Source organism: Blastomyces dermatitidis (assembly GCF_000003525.1).
Source record: "Blastomyces dermatitidis ER-3 genomic scaffold supercont1.8, whole genome shotgun sequence".
NCBI classification, from domain to species: Eukaryota; Fungi; Ascomycota; class Eurotiomycetes; order Onygenales; family Ajellomycetaceae; genus Blastomyces; species Blastomyces dermatitidis.
The window spans coordinates 1,101,958-1,123,508 of NW_025544781.1; the positions used below are offsets into that span (position 1 = coordinate 1,101,958).

A 21,551-nucleotide genomic window follows, 5' to 3' on the forward strand; every position below is an offset into this window, starting at 1 on the left:
TTCTGGCCTTGACTCTGCCGCTCTTGCAAACTACACAGTCTTCCGCTTCTACACTTCCGCCCTGCTTGTCTTTTTCTAGGGCTCTACGGAGTATATATATTCCCATTGAAGCAAGATCTGGGATCCTATATATTTTCTTTTTTTTCTTTTCTTTTTTCCCCTTTTCTTTTTCTGTTTTAATCCTAGACCGGTTGGCCAATCTGCCTACAATGTTTGGCATCATTGCGGATTTACTATCGTGAGTCTCCCGCTCTCTGATGCTTGACCTGATTGATATTGGAGCTCTGGTTTTATATATATAGCTCTAAAGGTTTTACGATCAAGCCCACAATAAGCCTCCTAGCGATCAAAAATACTGACCGGACTTCTTTTTCCGCTTCGCCTATAGCTCCGCGCTCACCATCCTCTTCCCTATCTTCGCATCTTACAAAGCACTCCGAACCTCCGACCCTTCCCAATTGGCACCATGGCTTATGTATTGGGTTGTAATGTCTATAGTGTTGCTGGTTGAATCCTGGACATATTTCATCGTCAGATGGTATGTTACAGTGCTAGAAAACACCCAATCAAACCCCCGGCACGTTAGGTACTTGTTCTGTTTTGTGTAAACACTAACCCCGGCGCACTTCAATACAGGTTCCCATTTTACAGCTGGATCCGCCTCTTCGCCCTCTCCTACCTCGTCCTCCCGCAAACCCAAGGCGCCAAGCTGCTCTACCAGCAATACATCGACCCCTTCCTCCTCCTCTACGAGCGTGAAATCGAACAATTCATCAGCCAAGCACACGACAGCGCCAAATCCGCCGGCCTCGAGTACCTCTACAAAGCCATCGACTTCATTCGCGAAAAGGTCCTCGGCCTACCCACCACCGCCCCTCCTCCCCCGCAACCACCGCCGGCAGCCGGAGCAGCGGGTTTCGCCCAATCCTTACTATCCCGCTTCACCATCCCTGGCGCCGCGGGTGCCGCATCCTCACTTGCCGGCCCCGCTGCGGATCTGTACTCCCTGCTGGCCACCGCTGTGGGGTCAGCAGCCGCCTCGGGGAAAACCAGAGACATGCAGGCTGAGGAGCTTAGCGCCAGCGGCAAGCTGATTCCTGATAGCATTGCCACGGCGTCGAAGGCGGAGCAGGCGGAGTATATCGCGTCGCAGAAGGAGCGGCTTGGGGTCCTTTTATCGGCGTTTGATCGCGAGCAGCGGAACCTGCGGTTGGATCCGAGGGGTGTCGGGGTTAGTAGTGATCAGGATGATTTGGCGTATGGGAGTAGTGGGTATGATGAGTATGAGCGGGGAGCGGGGCTGAGGAAGAATCGGAGTGATGTTTCGTTTGAGAATATTGAGCATGAGGAGTTTTTGGCGGGGGGCAGGGAGGGGAGGCATCATTCGCGCAGCCCACACCGGAGGAAGGGGGGGGATGATGTGGCGGATTTTGCGAGGAGGTCTGTGGAGGAGATTGCGAGGGCTTCGGGCGTTTATCGGTAGAGAGGGTTATCGGCTTTTCGTATCTAGTGCGGATTTTTCTTATTCCCTGTTTTAATGCTTCCCTTGTTCTTATTTTTTAACTTTTATGGTGTTTGCTGTCATCCCTTGTGTTGCCGGTGGCGCATATATACGTACATGTCTTGTCCACATGTACTAGAAATCAAAGATCGTATATCATGAATTCATGAGTTGATATACCCTTTCGATTATATTCATCGCCCCAATGGCGGTTGTTTCCTCGCACACGACCCGACCCAGGGGACCAAAGGCGCGAACGCAGATAAATCCACAATGCTATTATCAGACATGGCTGCCCCTGATATATCTAGCTGGGTAGACTTGGACTTACCCAGCACACACACTTCAAAGATACCTACCTACCTACCTACCTACCTACCTCGGCGATTTTACAGCAATACTATATAGCTGATCATACGGGAAGATGGTGGAAGCATAGAGGTTGTATGCGAGGCAAGCCATAGCGTGTATGTGTGTGTGTGAATCTCTAGAGCTCTCAGCTCCTTCCTTTATCTCCCCTTCTCACCCCGATATTGTTTCCCCGTCTCTAAGACGGTCTCTTTTGATTCTGCAGTGAAGGGAATACGCCGAATATATATATATTTTCCATATCTTATACGATGAACAGGGAAGTATAGTTATTTACTATATCTATCAAAGTACCCGCCGGTGCGCACGTCTACATCCCATACAGTCGCCATCCCCCGCCCCCCGCCGCCCTCCCCCCAAACGCTCTACATATGCGTTTACGGGAGGAATCACAATCACATTCTCTACCCCTTCATTGAATTCCAGCATCTTTTGTACTTTTTGTTTTTTGAAAGGTGCGTACAGTGAATTATGTCCCTGTGGATTAGAACTTCGAGACATTTCATCCAGTGAATATGAAACACGAACATGAACATACCTTCTTCCATCTCGTACTTACCGTGTCTCAACGATATCCTACCCTCTCTCGGCTCTTTTATTAACAAAATTCCATCTAGAACAGACAAAAAAAATAAAAAATAAAGATGATTCGGTTCCCTCAACGACAGAGAAGGCGTCCGACACTACCGAAAAAGATCGAACCCCTTCCCGCCGCAGCAATAGATTCAACAAAACAAGAGCTAGAAGCCGAATCACAGCGGCAGCAGCAGCAAGTGGAGAGAGACGCGTCCCTTGAATACCCGCCGCCGCTCCCACAAAAGCACCCAAGATCGTACATATACCAGGCATCGGGAAGAGTACACCCCCGCTCCCCTTCAGAGAATCAGAGTAGTAGCAGTAGCCATAAACGCCAAAAGCTAGATGAAGCGCGGAAAAGGGAGCCGGGCAAATTCTCCACGACCCTGAGTTCGCTGGACAATCGAAGCAATGCTACTGCTTTTGACGATGATGCGAGCTTTAGATATGCGGGACAGCCCGGGCCTAGCATGTTTGGGTTCGAGGTGATGGAAGGAATGTGTGGCATTTCTGGCTTCTCTGGCCGCGACGATGACCATCAGCAGCACCAGCAGAAACAGACGGGAACCGCACGGCGACAGGACCTCCTAGCCCAACTGCGCGCGCTGGAAACACGACAGGTAGAGCTGGATAGTTGGGAGAAGAGCGTGGAGGATAAGTTTGCCTGGCTGGATAGTGCGCGCGAGGCGGCGGAGAAGAAGCTTGCGTGGTTGACGAGGGAGGAGGAGGCGATGAGGCGCATGTTGATGTGGTTGCCTGATGAGCTGCGGGTGGTGGAGGAGAGGCGGGCACAGGCTGTGCGGGAGCTGGCGGCCACTGAGGGGAGGGGAGAGACGGTGTTGAATCCGCTTGAGGGGTTGGAGGGTGGAAGTGGGAATGGGAATGGGAAGGGGGGAGCGGGAGGGGAGAAGGATGGCATTGTGACTGATGAGGAGATGATTGGGTAAATGGTTATTAAATATCATTATCTTCATGGTGACATCAGGAGGTTCTTGTACAGCGCTTGCCAGGTTGTTTTTCATGTTGACTTCCAGGAGTTCGTTATCACTATTATTAGATTATTGGTTATGGTTATAGACTGGGTTTTTCTTTGCCTTTGGGCTTCATGCGGGCATAGAATGGAAAATGACAACGATGAGAAAGGTCCATTCAACTTTTCAAAATATGAATCTCACCCTCACTTGATACTACAGATTTAGGCCTGAAGTAGTGCTAGAAACAGCCCAGGTGCAGTCTGGAGTTAACATAGCTACTTGCATATAGTCTTCGATATCAATTCAATTCATTCCCTTCCCTCCATTCAGTTCTTTTATGGTGTTTATTTAACCAAAGCCCATTACTCAATCAATTAGAATTACCGCCATTTCCCCTTCTCCGAATTTGAGAGGTGGTAAGTTCAAGCAGACTGAATATAGAGCTAGGGGTTCTCATCCCGGAAATTGATGACGGAGTTCCTTAACTTTGAGCTCTGAGATATGGCCTTCTCAGCGTCGAATTGGTGGTAAGGACAGAATGACAGCGCGGTTTGAGAATCGGCGCTGTATATACTGTTTTATTATGGTCATTGGGGAAGGAAATGCCGGGAGGCGGTATATTTCTCTTTGATCATCTTGAGCATCACTTGGGCCGCTGTAAGAAGGTCGATGAGGACATATTCTGCAGGATTCTTTGGATGATAGAAGATCACTTGTCAGCAGAAGGTATATATATATATATATGGATGTCGCAAGGAGGGAGTATTGTGGGAAACGCGTGGCTCAGGCACGAATTGACGAGTAAATAATACATGAGCCCAAGCCCGTGTAACTATAGAAATATTTATTTATACAATTAACTTACCTTGAACAATGATGATGATATCGGAGTTCCCGCGGAAGTTAAGGTTAGGACAAAAAAACAATAAATAATTAATTAAATAAATAAACTAACTCAAAAACAGGTCATAAATCCAAACCATGGTCAGAAGTCGAGCATTGATTTTCTAACCATGTTCATGTTCAACTTTCCTCTAACCGCGTTCACCGTTATTTAGTTACTCCGTCGTTAGTCATCTACATTCAAAAATCGCGTTTCTTACCTTACACTAGAAACAAATAAATGAAAATACCTTCATTCTTTTAGATTTCTTCCTTATCATAGCGTTCATCTACTGTTAATTCCATCGTTATTCATTGTCTCCCTCACTTTGCACAATAATGTCGCGCGTCACCATCGCCAACCTACCCCGGATGAGCCGCGATACCCTCGCGGCCATGCTACTCACGCCTACCAACGCCAATACACTCGCGATAGTAGATGTACGGGATTCAGGTAAGAGCTGTTTCCATTCCTAGTTTTTGCCCTATCTTTTCTTCTTTTGTATGGGCGTAGAAGCATATTGCGCAACAGAAAGGAATAATCCTCCTTAGTTTACCCCGCGGATACCCATACCCCTCTCCAAACAACCCCCCCCACCTTTCTTTTTTTAAAGCTCACAGCACAACCGACAACCGTTCCACCCTACTGACTCTAATGTCATTGCTATAGATCACGTCGGCGGCCACATCTTCACTTCGACCTGGCAGCCGAGCGCGACTCTCGGCCGGCACATGCCGGAGCTCATCAACTCGCTACGCGACAAGGAGAAAGTCGTCTTCCACTGCGCGCTGAGCCAAGAGCGCGGTCCCTCTGCGGCACTCAAATACATACGAGAACGAGAACAAGTACTGGGGAAGGAAGAGAGTGCTAAGCAGACCGTGTTTGTTTTAGATGGGGGCTTTGTCCGGTGGCAGGAAAAGTATGGGGAGGATCAACGGCTGACGCAGGGGTATGTTAAGGATATTTGGGAGGATTGAGGGGCCCTACACTAGAGGGAGGATGTTGTTGTATTTTTTTAAAATTTTTATTTTTATTATTTTTAATTATTTTTAATTATTATTTTTAATTTTTTACGCGATATACAACTGTTATGCGACGTTTTAATATTTGGTTTCGTTTACACCCGCCTGGAGGCTCGCGATGCGAATCGTCAACTGCGGAACTTCGGCCACGATAGGCACTGGACGATGATCAATGGTTTAAAAAAAAGAATAAACGCGGAAGAAGACTACCTTCATTTCTAGCCCGCACAGGTTTGCCAAAACATCTTCATTCCTTAGTATACGTCCCTAACAGCGATTATTCGAAGACTGGGTTGAAATAGTATTAACCGGCGGCCAAGACAAGCTCGACATGAGCCATTCCAACAACGGATGCTGTTTCTTCCTCCAATCATTCTATAGAGAACTTCGTGGCTTCCTATACAACAAGCTCTGATAGATGATAGGATCTTTGAAAATACAAGATTTCTCATGATAATTGGAATTGGTTAGTTATTCCAGCATGAGGGAAATACTCAATACGATACCCATCTTTGCCGCCCCTATTCGTCCAAAAACCCAGAGATCCAGCATTAAAATACATCAAGGATATATAATACATACGAAATTACATATATAAATACAAACCAAACCCTCCAAAAAGGTTTACCTTACCCTAAAACACTCCCTCCGAACCCAACAGGCCTCCGCTTCCCCCCACTCTCTGGCACAATAGCCAAAGCCTTATATAGTCTCCCCATGCCCCCCCCCCCTCTCTCCACCAAGCGCTTCCACCCACTCTCAATCCGCTTCCTCTTCTCCTCATCGCCCTCCCCTTCCACCTTCTTCAGCAACTGTGCCGCCCTCTCCGAAATCCCCAAGGCTTCTAAAAACGCCCCTTGTTCCGTCGGCCCATACACCTCCACGCCGGGACTAGCATCAATCGCCGCCTCCGCCAGCGCCGTGAAATCCACATCGGCGCTAACGTCAACCTGGCCGGGAGCGGCAAAGGGGGAAACGAGCTGATGTTTCCGGATGCCGCGGAGGGAGTTTATGGGAATTGTAGAGGTGGTGCCGTAGTCGAGGATAAGAGCGGCGCCGGAAGGGACTTTATTCTTCTTCGCGTCCGTGGCCGCTGGGGAGGATGGGGAGGTAAACGCACCTCCTATCCGCTTTGCGATGTCTTGGACGCACGTTTGGCTTTCCGGGCTGATCTCGATTGTGGACCCTGGAGTTGATTTTAGGGCCTTGTACCGGGGCGACATTTCGGGGAGGATGAGGGAGGACGGTGTGGATGCCTTGGCGAGTGAAAGGCGGAATTCGGGCTCCTTGCTGCTTTTCACTTCTGGCGTTTCTGGGTTGGGCGAGACAACGAGTTCTCTCCATTGGGTGGTAGTGGAGGAAGAGGGAGCGGACGATTGGTGGAGAGTGATAGGACCAGTGGGCGAGTTAATGGTCTGGGGCTGAGATGGTACTTCTACAGATTGGAAGGCGTGTATGGGTAGGGCGTCGAAGAATTCGTGGGCGAAAATGAAGGGGGTTTTATCGGGTTCTAGATGTATGATAGGCGAGAGGAATAATCAATTATGCTCACAAACATCTATAGATATGCCATGGGGTCGAGCAGGAAATATATACTTACCATCTGGGAGGAAACTGATATGCTCTGCCCAAACAATCGGGACACCCAGATGTATACTCTTGCTCTTATACCCAGCCTCAACCTCCTCCATAGGTGCATCTCCGCAGAGTAATTTCCGCTGAACCTCCCGCAGCACCGGGCTGGCTTCTACCAGATAAACAGCCTCAATCGTAGACGCAAAGCTCTTGAAATTTCGAAAGCACTGCCATGGACATCACCCCAAGTCATTAGCAATCGCCCACATCCCAAACTACCCAAAATGCCATTAGAGAAAAAGTCAAAAATGAAAACTCACCCTTAACATATCCCCCATAAGTGTCCCCTTGCCCGGTCCAAACTCAATTATCTGCACCCCACCACTCTTCCTCCCCTGTCCCATCCACTCCGCAACGGTCCAAATACCCAACAGCTCGCCAAAAATTTGAGAAATCTCCGGTGACGTCACGAAATCCCCCTTGGTGCCAAAAAGCTCAGTATCCTCAGCCTCCTGGCCGCGAGAGGTGTAATATCCGCCATCGGGGGAGGTGAGGCATTGGCGCATGTACGCTGCGATGGATACTGGGCCGGTGACCTGTGGGATTCAAGCTCGTTTAGCAGAAGATCAATTCATTCTCATCTCTTTTCTTTGTTATTAAAGAAATATCGGATAGGATTATGGGAAGAGATACGTACGCTTATAGCTTCACCAAGCGATTTTGCCAGTGGCGTTGACCATTGTCGTGGAGTCGTCGAGCTCGGGACGGCGGTGGAGGACCATCGCACAGGAACTGTCGCATTGGAAGCAGCCAACTGAGGAAACCGGCCAACCTTTGGTAGGCGCGTTAAGAGCAGGAGAGCGGATCCATTGCTCATTTTTGAACGAGCCCCGTGGCTTTCCTGTAGGCGGATGTATGTGTAATTTCCGCGCGGAGGCTTTTGGAGGAGAGGAATTTGTGTTTGGAGTTCACAGTTCGGAGACCGAGAAATATGCGGCTTGGGTCCCGCTAGATTCGCCCGCTCGCAATTTTAGTCGCGCATCGCGAAGCACGGAAACCAGGATCAAATACTTTTTATAATACTTACTATGATTTCAATTTCATTGATTTGGATTGTAAACTATAATGTTCCTTCTTCGCCCATCCACGACTAGGGGATCCGCCAATGTAAGGAATAAAAATAAAAATATAAAAATCCAAGAGGACAAAAGAGGTTCACGCATAGTAACCCCATGAATTCATTATACAATACAATGAAATTTCAGTTTACAAAATAGAAAATCTACCTGACAAGCCCCTTCTCCTTTCTGATATGCTAAAGTAATCAAACCTGAAGCCGGTAACTATATGCGCCCATTACCAAACCAAAAAAAGGGGGGAAATAATTAAAAATATATAGACTTATTCGTAAATTTCGCGCCCCATATACTTTTTATCCTCCAAATTCCATGACGGCTCCATAGCCCCGGTCTCGTTAGTTCCATGACGTAATGTTAAAACAGGCATATACCATGATCGCCAAACACAAGGAGTTATTGAAAAACTGATCATAAACAGCTACTATCTCCCGCGTCTCCCATGGTAGTGTGAGTCGTGGCTCGGTTCATCTATAACCATTTGATCACTGTAGAGTCCCGTATCACGGCCATTTCCCATGCTTCGATCCCTCCCTGATCCACTACCTCCTCGCTGATCTCTACTTCCACGACCGACTCCGGCGTGCTGTTGCTGCTGAGATCGATCATCGAAGCCGTAACGGCCGTCTTGTACCTGGGGGTCAGCGCGTCGTTGCTCGCGGCGCTCACGGTCCGCTTGTTCGCGGAGGCTATCGAAAGTGGGCTGTGACCGATGGTGGCGTAGTCTGCCTGTATTCGTTTCGGCGGGTATTTGTGGAGGGGGTTGCAGTCCTGGTTTTATCCGGACATGGAGGATCCTTCCATCCGCCTTGAAGTTGTGTTAGTTTGTCTGGAGTAGCTAAACCAACACCAGATATGGAGTAAAGTGACATGCGCTATACCTTTTGATTATTGAATCGTGCAACTACGCTCTCAGCACCACTCCCTTCCTCAAAAGTCATCTCAGCTGTCACTTCCGGGTGCGTAGACACAATCCTGCAGCCCAGAATTGCACCTCCTACTGGTTCGAGTGCGGACACGATATCTGCAGCGGTGGTGCCGGGCGCAAAGTTACTTCCCAGCACGACGCAAGGTCCCGACACGCTTCCTTTGCTGAATCCTGGTCCCCGATCCGTGATGGTCGTTTGGCCGCTGTTTTGTGTAATGAGATCGGAGAACTTGCGGTTCTTTCTGGCGGGACGAGTCGGCACAGCCGGTTTTCTCGTCGCTACCGGCGCAGCTGATCTCTGGGTATCTTATTAGCTACTTGGGGTTGTCGAGCCTAGGTTCTAACGTCTAATAAAAAGAAAGGAGTACCTTTCCAATGCCCACTCTACTTGCAAGGCTGCCAGGTACTACAGACACTCTGTTGGCCAACGCGCCTGCGCCTGAACCTGACCCTGGCCCCGAACCTGGTGCGCTGGAACGCCTTTTAGCCTCGAAGAATTTATCCGTCAAAGCTTGCTTCTTACGTCGCGTGCGGGCTAGAGGTTTTCAAAAAAAAGAAAGAAAGAAAGGCGTTAGTTTTTGAATATATTCTCTACTCCAAAACAAAAGAAGACGAATAGACAAAGGGCAGGTGTTGGCAAGAGCTTTCCATAACTTACCAGCCTGGATAATCTCGTCGAATGAGACAGCTTCCTTGGCTGCGGCCATGGTTGCGGAGTATTAGTTTTTCTCTGAAACTGGATTTCTGCTATGAAATTAGGGCAGGGTTGGGTTGATCGAGAGAAGTGGACTAGTTAGTGATTGTATTTCTAGCAGATGAATTGCTAGCTTGTTCGTAGGGATGATAGATGTGATATGCTGTGGCCAAAAGGGGTAAAACTTCATGGCGGCTAAGCCTGCGGGCGCTAAACCGTGTTTGGCTAGTGGATTGTTCCAACAAAGCGCGTCGAAAGTATTTTAGAGGAACAGGCGTTTCTGATTCTCATTGTCAGATATGTCAAACAAGGCCATGAATGAGAGTAATACACCAACGCCACTATATATAACCCGAGATATATAAGGGGCTGTCTGCTATTCTCTGGCATCCCATAGGAACTTGGAGTGATATGTAGTGCCACGCCTAGGTACCTCCTGGTGCATACCAATTTGTACTTGTCGCGAGGTAGCTCCAGCACACAGACAATAGCCCCCTGGAAACTTTCTCTTCTTTCCTAATCGAGCATGTCCTGCTCGTCGTTCTGGCCTCGGATTTTGAGCCTCATCCAACGGTGCTTCATCTTCTTCGTTGTCTTCCTCTTCGTCTTCTTCATCATCTCTTTCGCGTCGTTCTCGCTCTGGTCTTTGTATCTCTTCATCCAGGAATCTCCACGAGTTCTCTGACTCCATTCCTACTGTTCTATTTCTCCTAATACCCAAAACTATAAGAACCTGTAGGTATTCAACTACCTGAATACTGCTTTCGGTATCTATCTAGCTATATCATCCTTGTTATTCCCTATTTCTATCCCTTCGGATTCGCCAGTGCACGAGCAAGTGGCCGTTCAGCTGGCCTATTTTCCTGCTCACCCAGTTTTACCCTATATAAATACCCTATATATAAGGGGGGCTAGTTTCGATGGCTTCCATTTGGAGGCGAATGACTTCCAGTCCTGATTGCCGACTTGATGAAGACGCGTCTAAGACGCAGTCCTCACTGAGGTCGCGACGTGTAAAGAAAGACCTCCATCGCCGTCGAAGCCTGGCTGGTCTCTTTACTACCTCACCTCCGTCCAAAGAGCCGTAAGTTCCCTCTAGACATCACCTCGATGTCTCTGTTTCTGATGTCCAGTCGGCCTCATAGGGACCAAAATATAACAACTATTACATGCGAAGAGAGAATCCATTATCCGCTGTACAACCCTCGCGATCCTAGACATAACATAGACACTCTTGCCTGTGATAGTAAGGACAAGGGATTCTGGACTACCTACGGCCGATCTATAAGATCACGCTTTCAAGGTTCCGCTAAGTCCGGAACAGTATCTCCAAGTATCCAGCAACGGAACTCTCGTCGGAGCATCCGATCTAGCTTCGTGTCCTTTACTAGCTCGTCACGACTCATGAAACGCTTCTCCCGCTCGGAAACGCCTTCCAAACCTCCTTTGAGCTCAATTTGGGAGCCCCAAAGCGCGAGTCAGGAGGTAGCATGCAAGCTCCTGCCTGATAAGATTGACGACTCCCAACTTTCGGGTTTCCATGAAGCCTTGGGCGCCCCGCGGCAATATCTTTTGCCGTCACTTCCATCAATGTCATCAGGCTTAATGTCCCCATTGGAATTGGAAGCCTGTACTGCCGGAGCGCATACGGAGCAGGAAACATCCTACCCTCAAAATTATGGATCTGGACCCCAAACATTCAGTCGGCCACTCCAGCCGTTTCATATTCTGCGGAACGCAGTGTCTTCCATGTCCAGTGGCCAGTCAGCAGTCCAGGCACACCCAAAATATGCCAATATCTCAAATAACAGTGAGCTTTTAGTAGCACGCATCTTTTACCCCCAAGATGAAGATTAACTCCTAACAGGGTTTATTGTAGGATCCGAAATGGCCAGCTCACCAATACCCATCACGTCGAAGCGCCCGCCGCTTAACCACCAGCAAGCTCGCATGGTAAAGGCAAGAGATGGTGCAAACATGTCAACTTTGTTGAGTAAACAGATGCATTCGCACTCATCTACACTTGATGACAAAAAGAATAATGAGAGCCAAATATCAAAAATTTTATCTAACGGTGCAAAACCTGAGTCGCTTCTTAACCTTGGTGAGCAGTGGCTAGAAACTCGAATGCAACCACTCCGCGAAGTCAGCCCCGGAATCTCACAACCCAGCACTGCCACCGATTCTGAATTTGGAGTAGAAATGCACCGCACCTCCGGCCCGCATTATTATGCTTCTACCACGGAGAGTGACGCGGTTCTTAGCTCCTGGCTTTCTTCATTGTCTAGTATTTCTCATCCACGCGATAATACTGATATTTCTGGAAGCACCCTGTGTCGCTCCCCGCCTTCTTCGACAAGGCACCCAAGCCGCGCTGGGCAAGCTGGACTTGTTCAAGGACTTTCAGGATCGAAAACGAGGCATTGCAGTGAACCCTTGATTCGCGATAAGGCTGCCACGAACAAACGTGAAGAAACGCCCTCTAAATCTAACTCTCTGCGGCCCGAAGTATCCACTGAATCTATGGGACAGGAAAACCCTGATAATCCCAACTCTGTAAGAAATATTCATCTAGAGGTTGGCAGGCCTTTTGAGGTGCCGAATGCTCCCGTTAACCTACATATGAAGTCAGAAGAAAATTCAAACCCGGTATCAAATTCGTTCAGAGACAACGGTGATCTTAAAACCGCATTTACTAAAGGAGACTTCTGGTCTGGTTCGATTGATTCACGAATTAGAAATGGCGACCTCAAACAACTTCCCAATGAAAATAGGCCGGATTCCCCAGTCCTAGATGGGCACGACACAGATGGTCATGGTGAAGTTCAGTTTGCCACAGAATGCCCGATCATGCCAGTTACTCACCCAAAGGAAACTAGAGCTCCTAGTTATAGTGGAAATACACGACCACCACAAAGCGTTTCTCAAGATGCTCCAAATAGGAAAATAATCTCCACCTGCAAAACATCTTGCATCCCTTGCGCAAAGACTCCAACAGATTGCGGCACTACACCCATGGAGAGAAGGGAAAGTCAAGTTGCCGATGATAGGGGTTCCAAGTCCTCTTGTACTCGCAAAAATGGATCGAGCAGTGGCTCCGGCTCCGGCTCTGGTGATTCAGGCCAAAGTGACCCATTAACCAATAGTACGGCCGGGACCAGCGTTGTTGATTTTACAAGTGATCAGAACTTGACTGCAAAGAGAAACGAGGATCAACGCACCGCGAGTCCAATGGGCATCAAGGCTCTAGCATAAAAAGTCGATGATGAAATAATATTTAAAAATCGATGGTTACAGGTGCTATGGCTGGGAAATCTTCCAGGTTTTGAGCCACAGAGGGATATTTGTGCAAAGATATATCTCATCATGCTCTGCTTTTTCTGCACCACAGGTAATAGAAACGGGCAAATCCTCTACCGTACATCTTCTATTCGTTTCTTTTCTCTCGCGTTTTCGCTTTCCATTTCCATTTTCTTCTCTTTTTCGCCCCCATCACCGCTAGCTATGCACGCATATCGACGTGTCATAGAGTAACTAATTCTTTTCACGAAACTGTATTTTCTGCCACTGATATCCCCTTCTTTCTAATGCCGCTGAGATCTTCGTGGCCTCATGTCCTCGTTACTTATATATACTTCCTTCCCTATACTTAACATTGATGTTTCAAAGTAGTTAATTCCCCGAATGGGCAAGCGAGCGAGCCAACAAGGGGAACAGCTGAGCGAAATGTTACTCAGGGGGGCGAGCATAATTCTAAACAGCTACGACCCAGGCTCTGTATGATTATGATGATGATGATGATGCCTGGGGGTCTCTATCCTCTGTTTGGCCGTCTGTATATGTGTACGTATGCATGCTCGCGAGGTAAATGTGATACCAGTTGATATTTGTTAGACAACGCAATATAACGCAATATAATTAATTTTCATGTACTGTACTTCATGCCTTTGTATGCATAGTATATGAGACCGTCGCCTTTCGTGTTGTGTAGTAGATTTGGATTAACCCATGTAGTTCCAACTTCATTCTTACCACCTTTCGAAGAAGAAGAGAAAAAGAAAAACAGCTAAACAGCATAAAATTAATTAAAATGAACCCCGAACTTAAGCTGACTAGTAGTAGTAGTGATGGTGGTGGTGGTAGTGGTAGTAGTTTACTTGAGCTAGTTAGACATGATTGAGAAGGAAAAGGGAGGTGGGAAAATCAATACTTGATAAAAAATGAGGAGAGGAGGATGAGATGGAAGAAAGAAGAGAGAAAGTATAAAGAAAAAAAAAATATTTTGAACACACATATATGGCATGGAAAAACGGAGATGGACGTTAGAGAATAAGCGGGGAAAAGAGAAGAAGAAAAAAAGTCATGGAATTTACGGAAATGAGTAGGACGCGGAGACAGACAGGTTTGTAAGACGCACGTACAGACGCAGATAGACACACACACATGATGAATAAAAAGAAGTTATGTATTTTAATCAATCATTCAATCGGTCAATCGGTCGATTCAAGACGAAGAGGGAAGAAGGGCGAGAAAAGGAGACAAAGCAACAAAAGCAAAAGAATCACCGTGCAAATGCATAGCAGGCAGTCAGCAAAAAAGCACGTGAAAAGGAATAGAAGAAGTGCAACATGATTAATTAAGAAAGAAGAAAAGTCAAAAACAAAAAAAGTTTGAAAGAATAGAATAATATGAAAGCATGGTCTTTTAGGGGCAAAGAAGAAAAAAAAAAGAAGAAAAAGAGTAACGGAACAGACAGGAAAAAAATCGGGAAAATTATAAATGAGATAAAATAAAGCACACAACTTTCCGGGTATTCTTTCTTTTCTCCTCTCCTTCTCTTTTTCCAGCATCCAAGAAGAAACATAGAAAAAGGAAAAGGAGAACATGGGCCTTCTTTCCTGACTTTTTCATTTCCCCTAAATCTGTTCACCACCAAATGATTTTGAACTTTTATATAGCGATTTTGGTAAAAAAGAGATTGGGAAATAAAAAAAAAGTAAAAGAAGAAAGCAAAAAAAACGAGATTTCTTCCTCATTTTTTCTCTTTCATACTGTCTCTTTTTTACCCCTTCTCTCTATATTTTATCCCATGGGAGTTCCGGTTATTCCGATTCTCAGCTTTTGTTTTCCATGTCTTTCCCAAAATAAATAATATACCACGCCCTGAACGGATTTCCTTTCCTTTCCTTTTTTTTTAGTGAAACCGGCAAAGTATTACAAGGTTGTATCGTCTATAAATTGGTTTTTGAAGGTGTTTGAGAGAAGCCGGCGGGGTATTATTATGGACTGAAAGAAATTGGCTTCCCCGAAGAAGGGATGGAGAGTTGACGAATAGGGGAGTGGGTTCGAATATACACCTTAATTTATAAAAATAATTCAAGATGTACTTCGACCTTCCCGTTCCTTTGCTGGCGGATTTGACCGTTCGACGGCTGGCTGGGACTTAACCATGGGAGGGGACGATGGATTGGATGGGGGTGATGTGGCCAGGTTGTCTTCGTTATTCAAGGCGGCCAGGGCACTGAAATGGTGAAACGAAGACGCGGAACAAGTTAGCCTATCCAGTCCATACGTGGTGTATGAAGAAAAATCCTAGGTGGGTGTTGTGCTGTCTTTTTTGGGTTGCTTGGGGTTTGGGTTGCTTGGGGTTTGGGTGGTCTGCAGTCCTCACCTGAACGCATTTACAGAGGATGCAGCCTCCTTGTCGTCCTTTTTATCCTTACCGCCTGGCGGCGTACCAGTTCGACTACTTGCCCCGCTGTCTGCGCCTCCACGAACTAAATTGCCGCCGGGACCAAGATTTCTGCGGCCGCTGCTACTCCGGGAACCAAACAAGCTGGAGGGTCCAAAGGATACCGGCTGGTTTGTATTCCTGGGCGCCTTCAGTCGGCGGAGGTCGTCGTTGCCAACCTTGCTTGACGCAAAGTCGGGAGGAGCTTGACTTCCGTAACCACCAGAAAAGTTCCGCGAATCTCCACGACCCATTGGCATCCGACTTCTGTTGGCCTCTTGACGCATGCGTTCCTTTTCATGCTCGCGGGCAGCCTATTTAATTGACACGTTAGCGGCTGAAACTTTTGATCCAGCGAAATACCATGCTTATGTTTACTAACCTCTTCCCGAATCTCAGCAATTTTCTTGGGACCCTTATCGATGTCTTTCGATATCCACCCAGCATTACGCAAATCGATAAGGTCCTAAATTCTATCAGCATTGGATTCGGCATACAGGAAGGTTAATAAATCTCGCGGGAATTGCAAAACATACCTCAAGCATAAACTGAAGACGTTTAGGAACGCCTTGCATGCTCGTCAAAGCTTGAATCACTTCGAAGTAATTGCCCATTTTGCCACGGTGCTCCTTACTCTTAGTGTGGTCAAGACTGTATCCGACCGTTCGCAGCAAGTTTATCAAGCTCTCCACTTCGGCTTCTTCGGGGACACCCTTAAAGTTAAGCAATTTCACTATACATCCGTGCATGATTCCCTCAGTCAACATGCCGAGTTTGTACAGTTCACCAATAAATTTGATCAGGCCGAGACCACGTCGTTTGGCGGCAGCTGCAATGTAATATTCGTCGGACATCATGGCAGCCTCCTCGGTGACACCTTCAGGTGTCTTTGGGAGGTCGACTTTCCAACCACGATTGAATTCATCTTGGCAGCCATTGAGAAGGTATTTTTTGAACAAAGTTTTACCAGCGACCGCATTGCCGTCTCGATCGCGCATACTTTCATCTTTGATATCAGGGGTCACATAGTTCTGCATACGGTGGCAGAACTGGGCGTACAATGGACTCCAGTGGGCTTCATCCATGGCCTTGTCGACGGTACGCTGGATGACTAGTTGGAGTGTGAAACCATTTGATTCGAGCTTAGATTGTCCCACAATGCTGAGTAGCTGATCAGAGATACGCTCAAAGTTGTCGGGTGTCATTTTGTTCAAGTTAGCTTTAATCTTCCGTTCGGCAACATCCGGTGGCATGTATCCATCATCCCCAAGAGCAGGGCCAGAAAGGTTTTGTCCCACGCTACGCGGCTTCCAGCCAGTCTTAGATGGGACCAAGGGTTTTAGGTCCAAGTTAGCAGTGAGAGGCATAGCCTTGTGGCTTTCTTCATCCTTCCTTGATCCTTTATCCCGCTTGCTTCCTGACCGCTGGCCTCTGTGGCTGCCAGCACGTGGAGATGGCATCTGCTGCATAGTCGAAGAACTGCTACGGCTCATAGGTGAGCTACCCAGAGGAAGGCCACCAGGACCACGAGAGAAGTGGCCGAAAGGATTTGCCATACCATGGCCACCAGCTGGCATCGGGAAACCATCCCGACCGATACCTCCAGGGGGTAATGTTTGTGCCCGTCCAGGAACTGGGACAAATTTACCCATGCCAGCGCTAGGGAAAGAAGTTTGAATTCCTGGACGGGAGGTTGTCCGTCCGCCACCCATGATTGGAGTTCGAGCGGATCCGGGGCGCGAAGAAGTATCCGTACCATCTCCAACCGTCTCCCGAACACGGCTGTCCCAATCTATTGATGGCTTCTCTTTGAAAACAGACTGAAATTGGAGTAAGAATTCTTTGTTATACTTAAATTTACGGTCGGTTGGAGCGTTTGCATTTAGAGCAGGATTAGGGGAGACGATGGGGAGAGGGTAGGCGATCTTGCTAGGATCATCGAGGAACCGGGCAGTCTGGAGGGATTTCATTGCAGCACTTGGCTGAGGTGGTTCAACCGTTTTTGTAGTTTCCAGCTTCAATGCAGCAGGCTTGTCTCGCTTTCCGCTGCTAGCAGGTTTGGAGGGTGGTCCCATCGAGGTATCCGATACGGGCGTGGCAGCTCCGCTTTCGGCAGGGGTTCGAATGACGGGGCTTTCTGCTGTGGAAGTGGGAGATTGGGTGCCCTTGGTTTTGAGGGGAGCAAACAAATCTGTCTGCTCTTTCTTGGCAACTTCTTCCTCGCCCTGTTTGAGTTTGCGGATTCGAGCCTCTTCTGCAGCCTCCGCCTCTTGTTCAGCTTTTTTAAGGTTGAGGATGTAAGCCTCATGCTCTTCCTTCTCTTTGCGAGCTTTCTCTTCCTGCTGCTTCTTCTTCTTTTCAGCATATGCCTTCTCAGCTGCGGCTTCTTTCTCGGCTAGTTCCTTTTCTAGTGCATCCCAATCAATCTCATCTTCGGCTGGTGTAGATTCCATAGGTTTTGGCGCTTCGGGGTTGCTAAGTTCTTTAACTGCCGCTTCCTTTTGCTCTTGTTCCTTTTCCTTCTCTAGTGCAGCAGCTTTCTCCACCTCCTCCGCTGCCTTCTTTCCCTCTGCCTCCTCACGTGCTTTGGCTTCAGCTTCTTCCTTCTCCTTTTGTTGCTTCTCAGCCTTTTCGGCCTCTTCTCTCCTGCGAGCCTCAGCTTCAGCCCTGACCTTTTGAGCGATGGCATCCTGGAAAGACTGCTTTTTCTCCTCTCCTGTCATGGACTTAGAGTCCGACCGTTCATGTTCGGCACGGCTGACGGTACGGGGAGGTGTAGAAGCTGGAGTATTGGCACCTAGTTTGACGGGGGAAGGAGTCGTGCGAGGTTGAGACGTCGATTGCTTCTCAAAGCTCATCTCTTTACCACTGTTAGGGTCCTTAATAACAATAGAACTCTTAGTTGGTACGATGAACTGGGATTTTGGCGCAGGACTGCTGGTGGATCGACTCGCATTATAAGAAGGTCCTTGGGTCATTGGGACGGAGGGCTGGGCCGGTCCGAGACTTGAGCCTGGTCGGTCCGGGCCGGAAACCTGTGAGGGTGAACGTGAAAGTGGAGTGGCTTGTGGAGGTGGATGGCCCTGGTTGCTATATTGGGCCTGAATGTAAGGGGCTTGGGTTGGGTGTGGTACACTCATAGCGGGGCGGGGTGACGAAGGGGGCATGTATTGATATCCTTGCTGCATATTATATGTCGAATGTTGGTAATAGTAATTAGGATCATAGCCCTGAGCAACGAATCCCTGGGTTTTAATCATCGTCAGATACTGTTCAAAATGTCCACTCTCTGGGGAAAGTGTAGGGGGTTGGGGGTAATGAAGGTAGTGGGCTTGGGGAGTAAAGCGGCGTTGGGCATTTTGGGGTTTAACACAGGGGCCATTTTGGTTCTGGGGTAAAGAAGATCGACGGTTAGGATATTTAGGGGGGTAAGAAAATTGTTGCTTTACTGGTTGAGGGGCCATATGAGAAGGATATCCGCCATAATGCGGGGCCTGCATTTGTGTATTTGCCATAGGAACGTGGGACATCGGTGGAGTCGCGGGGTTCACGTTGGAAAGCGCAGGGCTTCGAGCCGGCTGCCGGGGCGAATTTGGGAAGGGACCTAGAGATCGCTGGTGATGGCCATGGTAACCCATATTGGGCCCGCCCCGAGGTTGGCTGGAAGTGGATCTATATGTAGGGCCGGGCGAGTTATATCCTATTGCCTGATGGGGCTGTCCATAGCTTCTTCCTCGGCCACCATGACCATAGCCGCCGCGTCCTGGAGGAGCACTTGGCATAGCATGATTGCCCATATCACCATGTGCAGAGTGTGACGATTCACGTCGAAAGTGGGTAGATTGGGCATTCGGGCCCATCGGAACAGGTCGCATATTTGGTCGCTACAGAAGTGAGGCCGTTAGTACAGATTCTTCTATGATTGGCATAACCCTTGTGTAATAGAGTAAACCTATCTTACATTCACGTCACCGGGGTCACCACCAAAGCTGCCAAAGTTAAAATTATTCCCTTGTCCTTGTAGGGAAGATGGTGGTCGTCCGCCACTTGCTATAGGTTGAGGAATAGGAGAAGGAGATGTCTGTGGGGAAGTTGTGCGAGGGTTCATAGATGCATTAGCGCCTAAAGTAGACTGGGGTTGGTGTGGAAGAGGCGCGGGATTGTCCACCGGAGCTCCCTGGGAGTCCAACGACCCGAATCGCAGACTATTTGCGCGGCCTGAAGCGCCAGCTGGGCCTCCATTCGGGATTAAACTAGGGTTGATAGTGACAGAACTTTTCCTGTCGTGTAAGGATGTGTTTGGCGCGGTGTTTCCGTTGACGATGGTCAAGCCACCGGCGACGGGGGCTACTGGATGCTGCATGTGTTTTCCGTTCAGAGAGACAGAGGGCGACTTTCCATGCTGAGGCGTTTGAGCAGGCCCACTTCCGGCAGTCGTTGAGGTGGCCGCTTCGCCAGTAACGGTCTGCGGCGGAGATTTCTTTGTCGCGTTAGCAAAGTAATGGAAAAACTTGTTTGCAAAGTACTGGGAATAATGCTCTCAAGGAGGTGGTGGGCTATGCTGTAAAAGGCTTTGCTTTCTCCTTTTCTTCTTATTTTTCTTCTTCTTCTTCTTTGCTTTTCCCCTTCGTCTTTTCAACTCACCGAAGAAGTGGGAGAGTGACCCTGAGGCGAGGCCGAACTGCTGGTACTACTCTGTCCCTGTGGTTTGAGGCCTGATGTCTGGGAGATCGATGTCATTACACGATCGTCTGCGCAAAGAGTCGCCGGAACAGTGGTTGAAATAGATAAAGTTATTAGGGACAAGAAACGTTCAAGAAACAAGCTGGGAAAGTGTGCGCCCAGCAGATTCCAGATCCGGCTCGAGACGAGGGGAAAAACTATGACAAATATAAAATCAAATCGTAAAACGGCGCGATAGAGCAAAGACGATGAAAAACAAAGTCGATGAAGGCGAAAATAATATATTGCCTAGTCGTGGAAAAGTGTCAAACCAAGAGGGGATACGGTTTGGCACGCAAAAACCTAACCCACACAAAGCGAGCGGAAGGTCAGTGTTTCTTCAATCTAACGTTTATAATGTTCAGAAATATCGGCGCACGAAGTTAATCGAAGAAGCGCTAGCCGCAGTCCCGTTGCGGCATCCTTTGAAGTTATTTGCAGCAGAGGGAGATGCGGGATACGAGAATGATAGGAGAGTGAAGGGTAAGTATACCTGTCGAGGTGGATTAACGAGACACTCAAATAAGGAGTGGGTGTGAATCCGCACACCACCGCAAGAGCGGAAGAGACGGGATTTTCAGAAAAGCGACGGATGGAACAGAGGAAACTGAACTATCCGCGATCGTCCTGCTTCAGAAAATGAAGAGGATCCGCCGGTAAATCAAAAGTTGATGTGTGTTGTGATGATAAGGGGGATGAGGGTGGCAAGGGAAGAAGAAGAAGGAAGAAGAAGAAGAGAAGACGGGACTTTGAGGTCGTTGCCAGAAACGAGAAGGTTGGGATTTTTTTTTTTTTTTTTTTCCCCGTGGTCTCGTCTGGTATGTACAGTACAAGACGGAATCCAGTGGTATCAAGGTGGTACAGTGGCGGTATTGGGCAGTACAGCCGCTCGGTTCTGCGAGGTTGACCACCAAACCCAGTCATTTCTGCGGTGGTTTCTACGCTGTTGCTCGGCTGGGTTTGTACCCCAGTGTCGAAAAGTGGGCACCTAAGCCGCATCCATCATCCATGGCGTCATAACAGTACCAATACGGCTTATAAATTACCTCCTCGACAAGAACAACGAAACACAAATGCGCCAGGATACGTAAGTTAGGCAAAAGCGTATTTTATTTCTAATTGTCACAGGCGAAAGAATAATACATAAAAGGCAGTGATATTATTTATTTTGTTCTTTGATATTCTTTGAAGAGTACAGAGTACACAGTAGGTTATTGGCAATTAACTAACTCACTTACTTTAATACTAATATGTGCTCTCCCCGTCAAAACGGGAACTCCCAGAGGTATTGTCTATTTTGCTGTTGTTTTTAATATCCGAATGCGCATATCTTCTAAACGGTTTAAACTACTAACTACTCTCAATGCAGTCCATGGAGGGCAGAGCAACGGCCCACAATGAGATAGAAGGGAAGAGTGGGAAAATACAGGAAGACGGCGT

The 21,551-nt window shown here is 47.9% G+C and overlaps 8 protein-coding genes across 9 annotated transcripts; 4 read left to right on the forward strand and 4 right to left on the reverse strand.

The window, feature by feature from the left end:
- Positions 1 to 209: 209 nt before the first annotated feature.
- BDCG_07157 (HVA22 domain membrane protein) lies at positions 210 to 1,483 on the forward strand (the record flags this gene model as incomplete). The annotated part of the gene is made up of 3 exons (XM_045422934.1): positions 210 to 238; positions 389 to 538; positions 637 to 1,483. The coding sequence occupies 3 exons, from the start codon at positions 210 to 212 to the stop codon at positions 1,481 to 1,483; spliced, it is 1,026 nt and encodes a 341-aa protein (XP_045278452.1).
- A 1,031-nt stretch (positions 1,484 to 2,514) lies between these two features.
- BDCG_07158 (uncharacterized protein) lies at positions 2,515 to 3,393 on the forward strand (the record flags this gene model as incomplete). Its single annotated transcript, XM_045422935.1, has 1 exon — positions 2,515 to 3,393. One exon carries the CDS (start codon positions 2,515 to 2,517, stop codon positions 3,391 to 3,393), a length of 879 nt encoding a protein of 292 aa, XP_045278453.1.
- Positions 3,394 to 4,305: 912 nt separating this feature from the next.
- On the forward strand, positions 4,306 to 7,029 carry BDCG_07159 (uncharacterized protein). The gene is made up of 3 exons (XM_045422936.1): positions 4,306 to 4,328; positions 4,386 to 4,756; positions 4,973 to 7,029. Exons 2-3 carry the CDS (start codon positions 4,642 to 4,644, stop codon positions 5,278 to 5,280), a joined length of 423 nt encoding a protein of 140 aa, XP_045278454.1. The 5' UTR covers positions 4,306 to 4,328; positions 4,386 to 4,641; the 3' UTR covers positions 5,281 to 7,029.
- On the reverse strand, positions 5,526 to 7,961 carry BDCG_07160 (uncharacterized protein). The gene is made up of 4 exons (XM_045422937.1): positions 7,598 to 7,961; positions 7,221 to 7,496; positions 6,926 to 7,127; positions 5,526 to 6,835 (listed from the first exon to the last, which is right to left on the reverse strand). The coding sequence occupies exons 1-4, from the start codon at positions 7,775 to 7,777 to the stop codon at positions 5,955 to 5,957; spliced, it is 1,539 nt and encodes a 512-aa protein (XP_045278455.1). The 5' UTR covers positions 7,778 to 7,961; the 3' UTR covers positions 5,526 to 5,954.
- Positions 7,962 to 8,105: 144 nt separating this feature from the next.
- BDCG_07161 (uncharacterized protein) lies at positions 8,106 to 9,790 on the reverse strand. The gene is made up of 4 exons (XM_045422938.1): positions 9,623 to 9,790; positions 9,333 to 9,499; positions 8,918 to 9,262; positions 8,106 to 8,844 (listed from the first exon to the last, which is right to left on the reverse strand). Exons 1-4 carry the CDS (start codon positions 9,669 to 9,671, stop codon positions 8,461 to 8,463), a joined length of 945 nt encoding a protein of 314 aa, XP_045278456.1. The 5' UTR covers positions 9,672 to 9,790; the 3' UTR covers positions 8,106 to 8,460.
- A 156-nt stretch (positions 9,791 to 9,946) lies between these two features.
- Positions 9,947 to 13,596, forward strand: BDCG_07163. Of its 2 annotated transcripts, XM_045422941.1 has the most exons (4): positions 9,951 to 10,742; positions 10,804 to 11,468; positions 11,538 to 12,214; positions 12,287 to 13,596. In XM_045422941.1, exons 1-4 carry the CDS (start codon positions 10,579 to 10,581, stop codon positions 12,911 to 12,913), a joined length of 2,133 nt encoding a protein of 710 aa, XP_045282017.1. In that variant the 5' UTR covers positions 9,951 to 10,578; the 3' UTR covers positions 12,914 to 13,596. The 2 variants fall into 2 exon arrangements, with proteins under 2 accessions (XP_045282016.1, XP_045282017.1); XM_045422940.1 differs by having other exon boundaries at positions 9,947 to 10,742; positions 11,538 to 13,596.
- BDCG_07162 (uncharacterized protein) lies at positions 10,035 to 10,457 on the reverse strand (the record flags this gene model as incomplete). The annotated part of the gene is made up of 1 exon (XM_045422939.1): positions 10,035 to 10,457. The coding sequence occupies exon 1, from the start codon at positions 10,347 to 10,349 to the stop codon at positions 10,035 to 10,037; it is 315 nt and encodes a 104-aa protein (XP_045278457.1). The 5' UTR covers positions 10,350 to 10,457.
- BDCG_07164 (translation initiation factor 4G) lies at positions 13,420 to 21,010 on the reverse strand. Its single transcript, XM_045422942.1, has 8 exons — positions 20,605 to 21,010; positions 20,034 to 20,414; positions 19,351 to 19,869; positions 18,839 to 19,273; positions 15,926 to 18,634; positions 15,772 to 15,855; positions 15,330 to 15,703; positions 13,420 to 15,179 (listed from the first exon to the last, which is right to left on the reverse strand). The coding sequence occupies exons 2-8, from the start codon at positions 20,127 to 20,129 to the stop codon at positions 15,035 to 15,037; spliced, it is 4,362 nt and encodes a 1,453-aa protein (XP_045278458.1). The 5' UTR covers positions 20,130 to 20,414; positions 20,605 to 21,010; the 3' UTR covers positions 13,420 to 15,034.
- Positions 21,011 to 21,551: the final 541 nt, after the last annotated feature.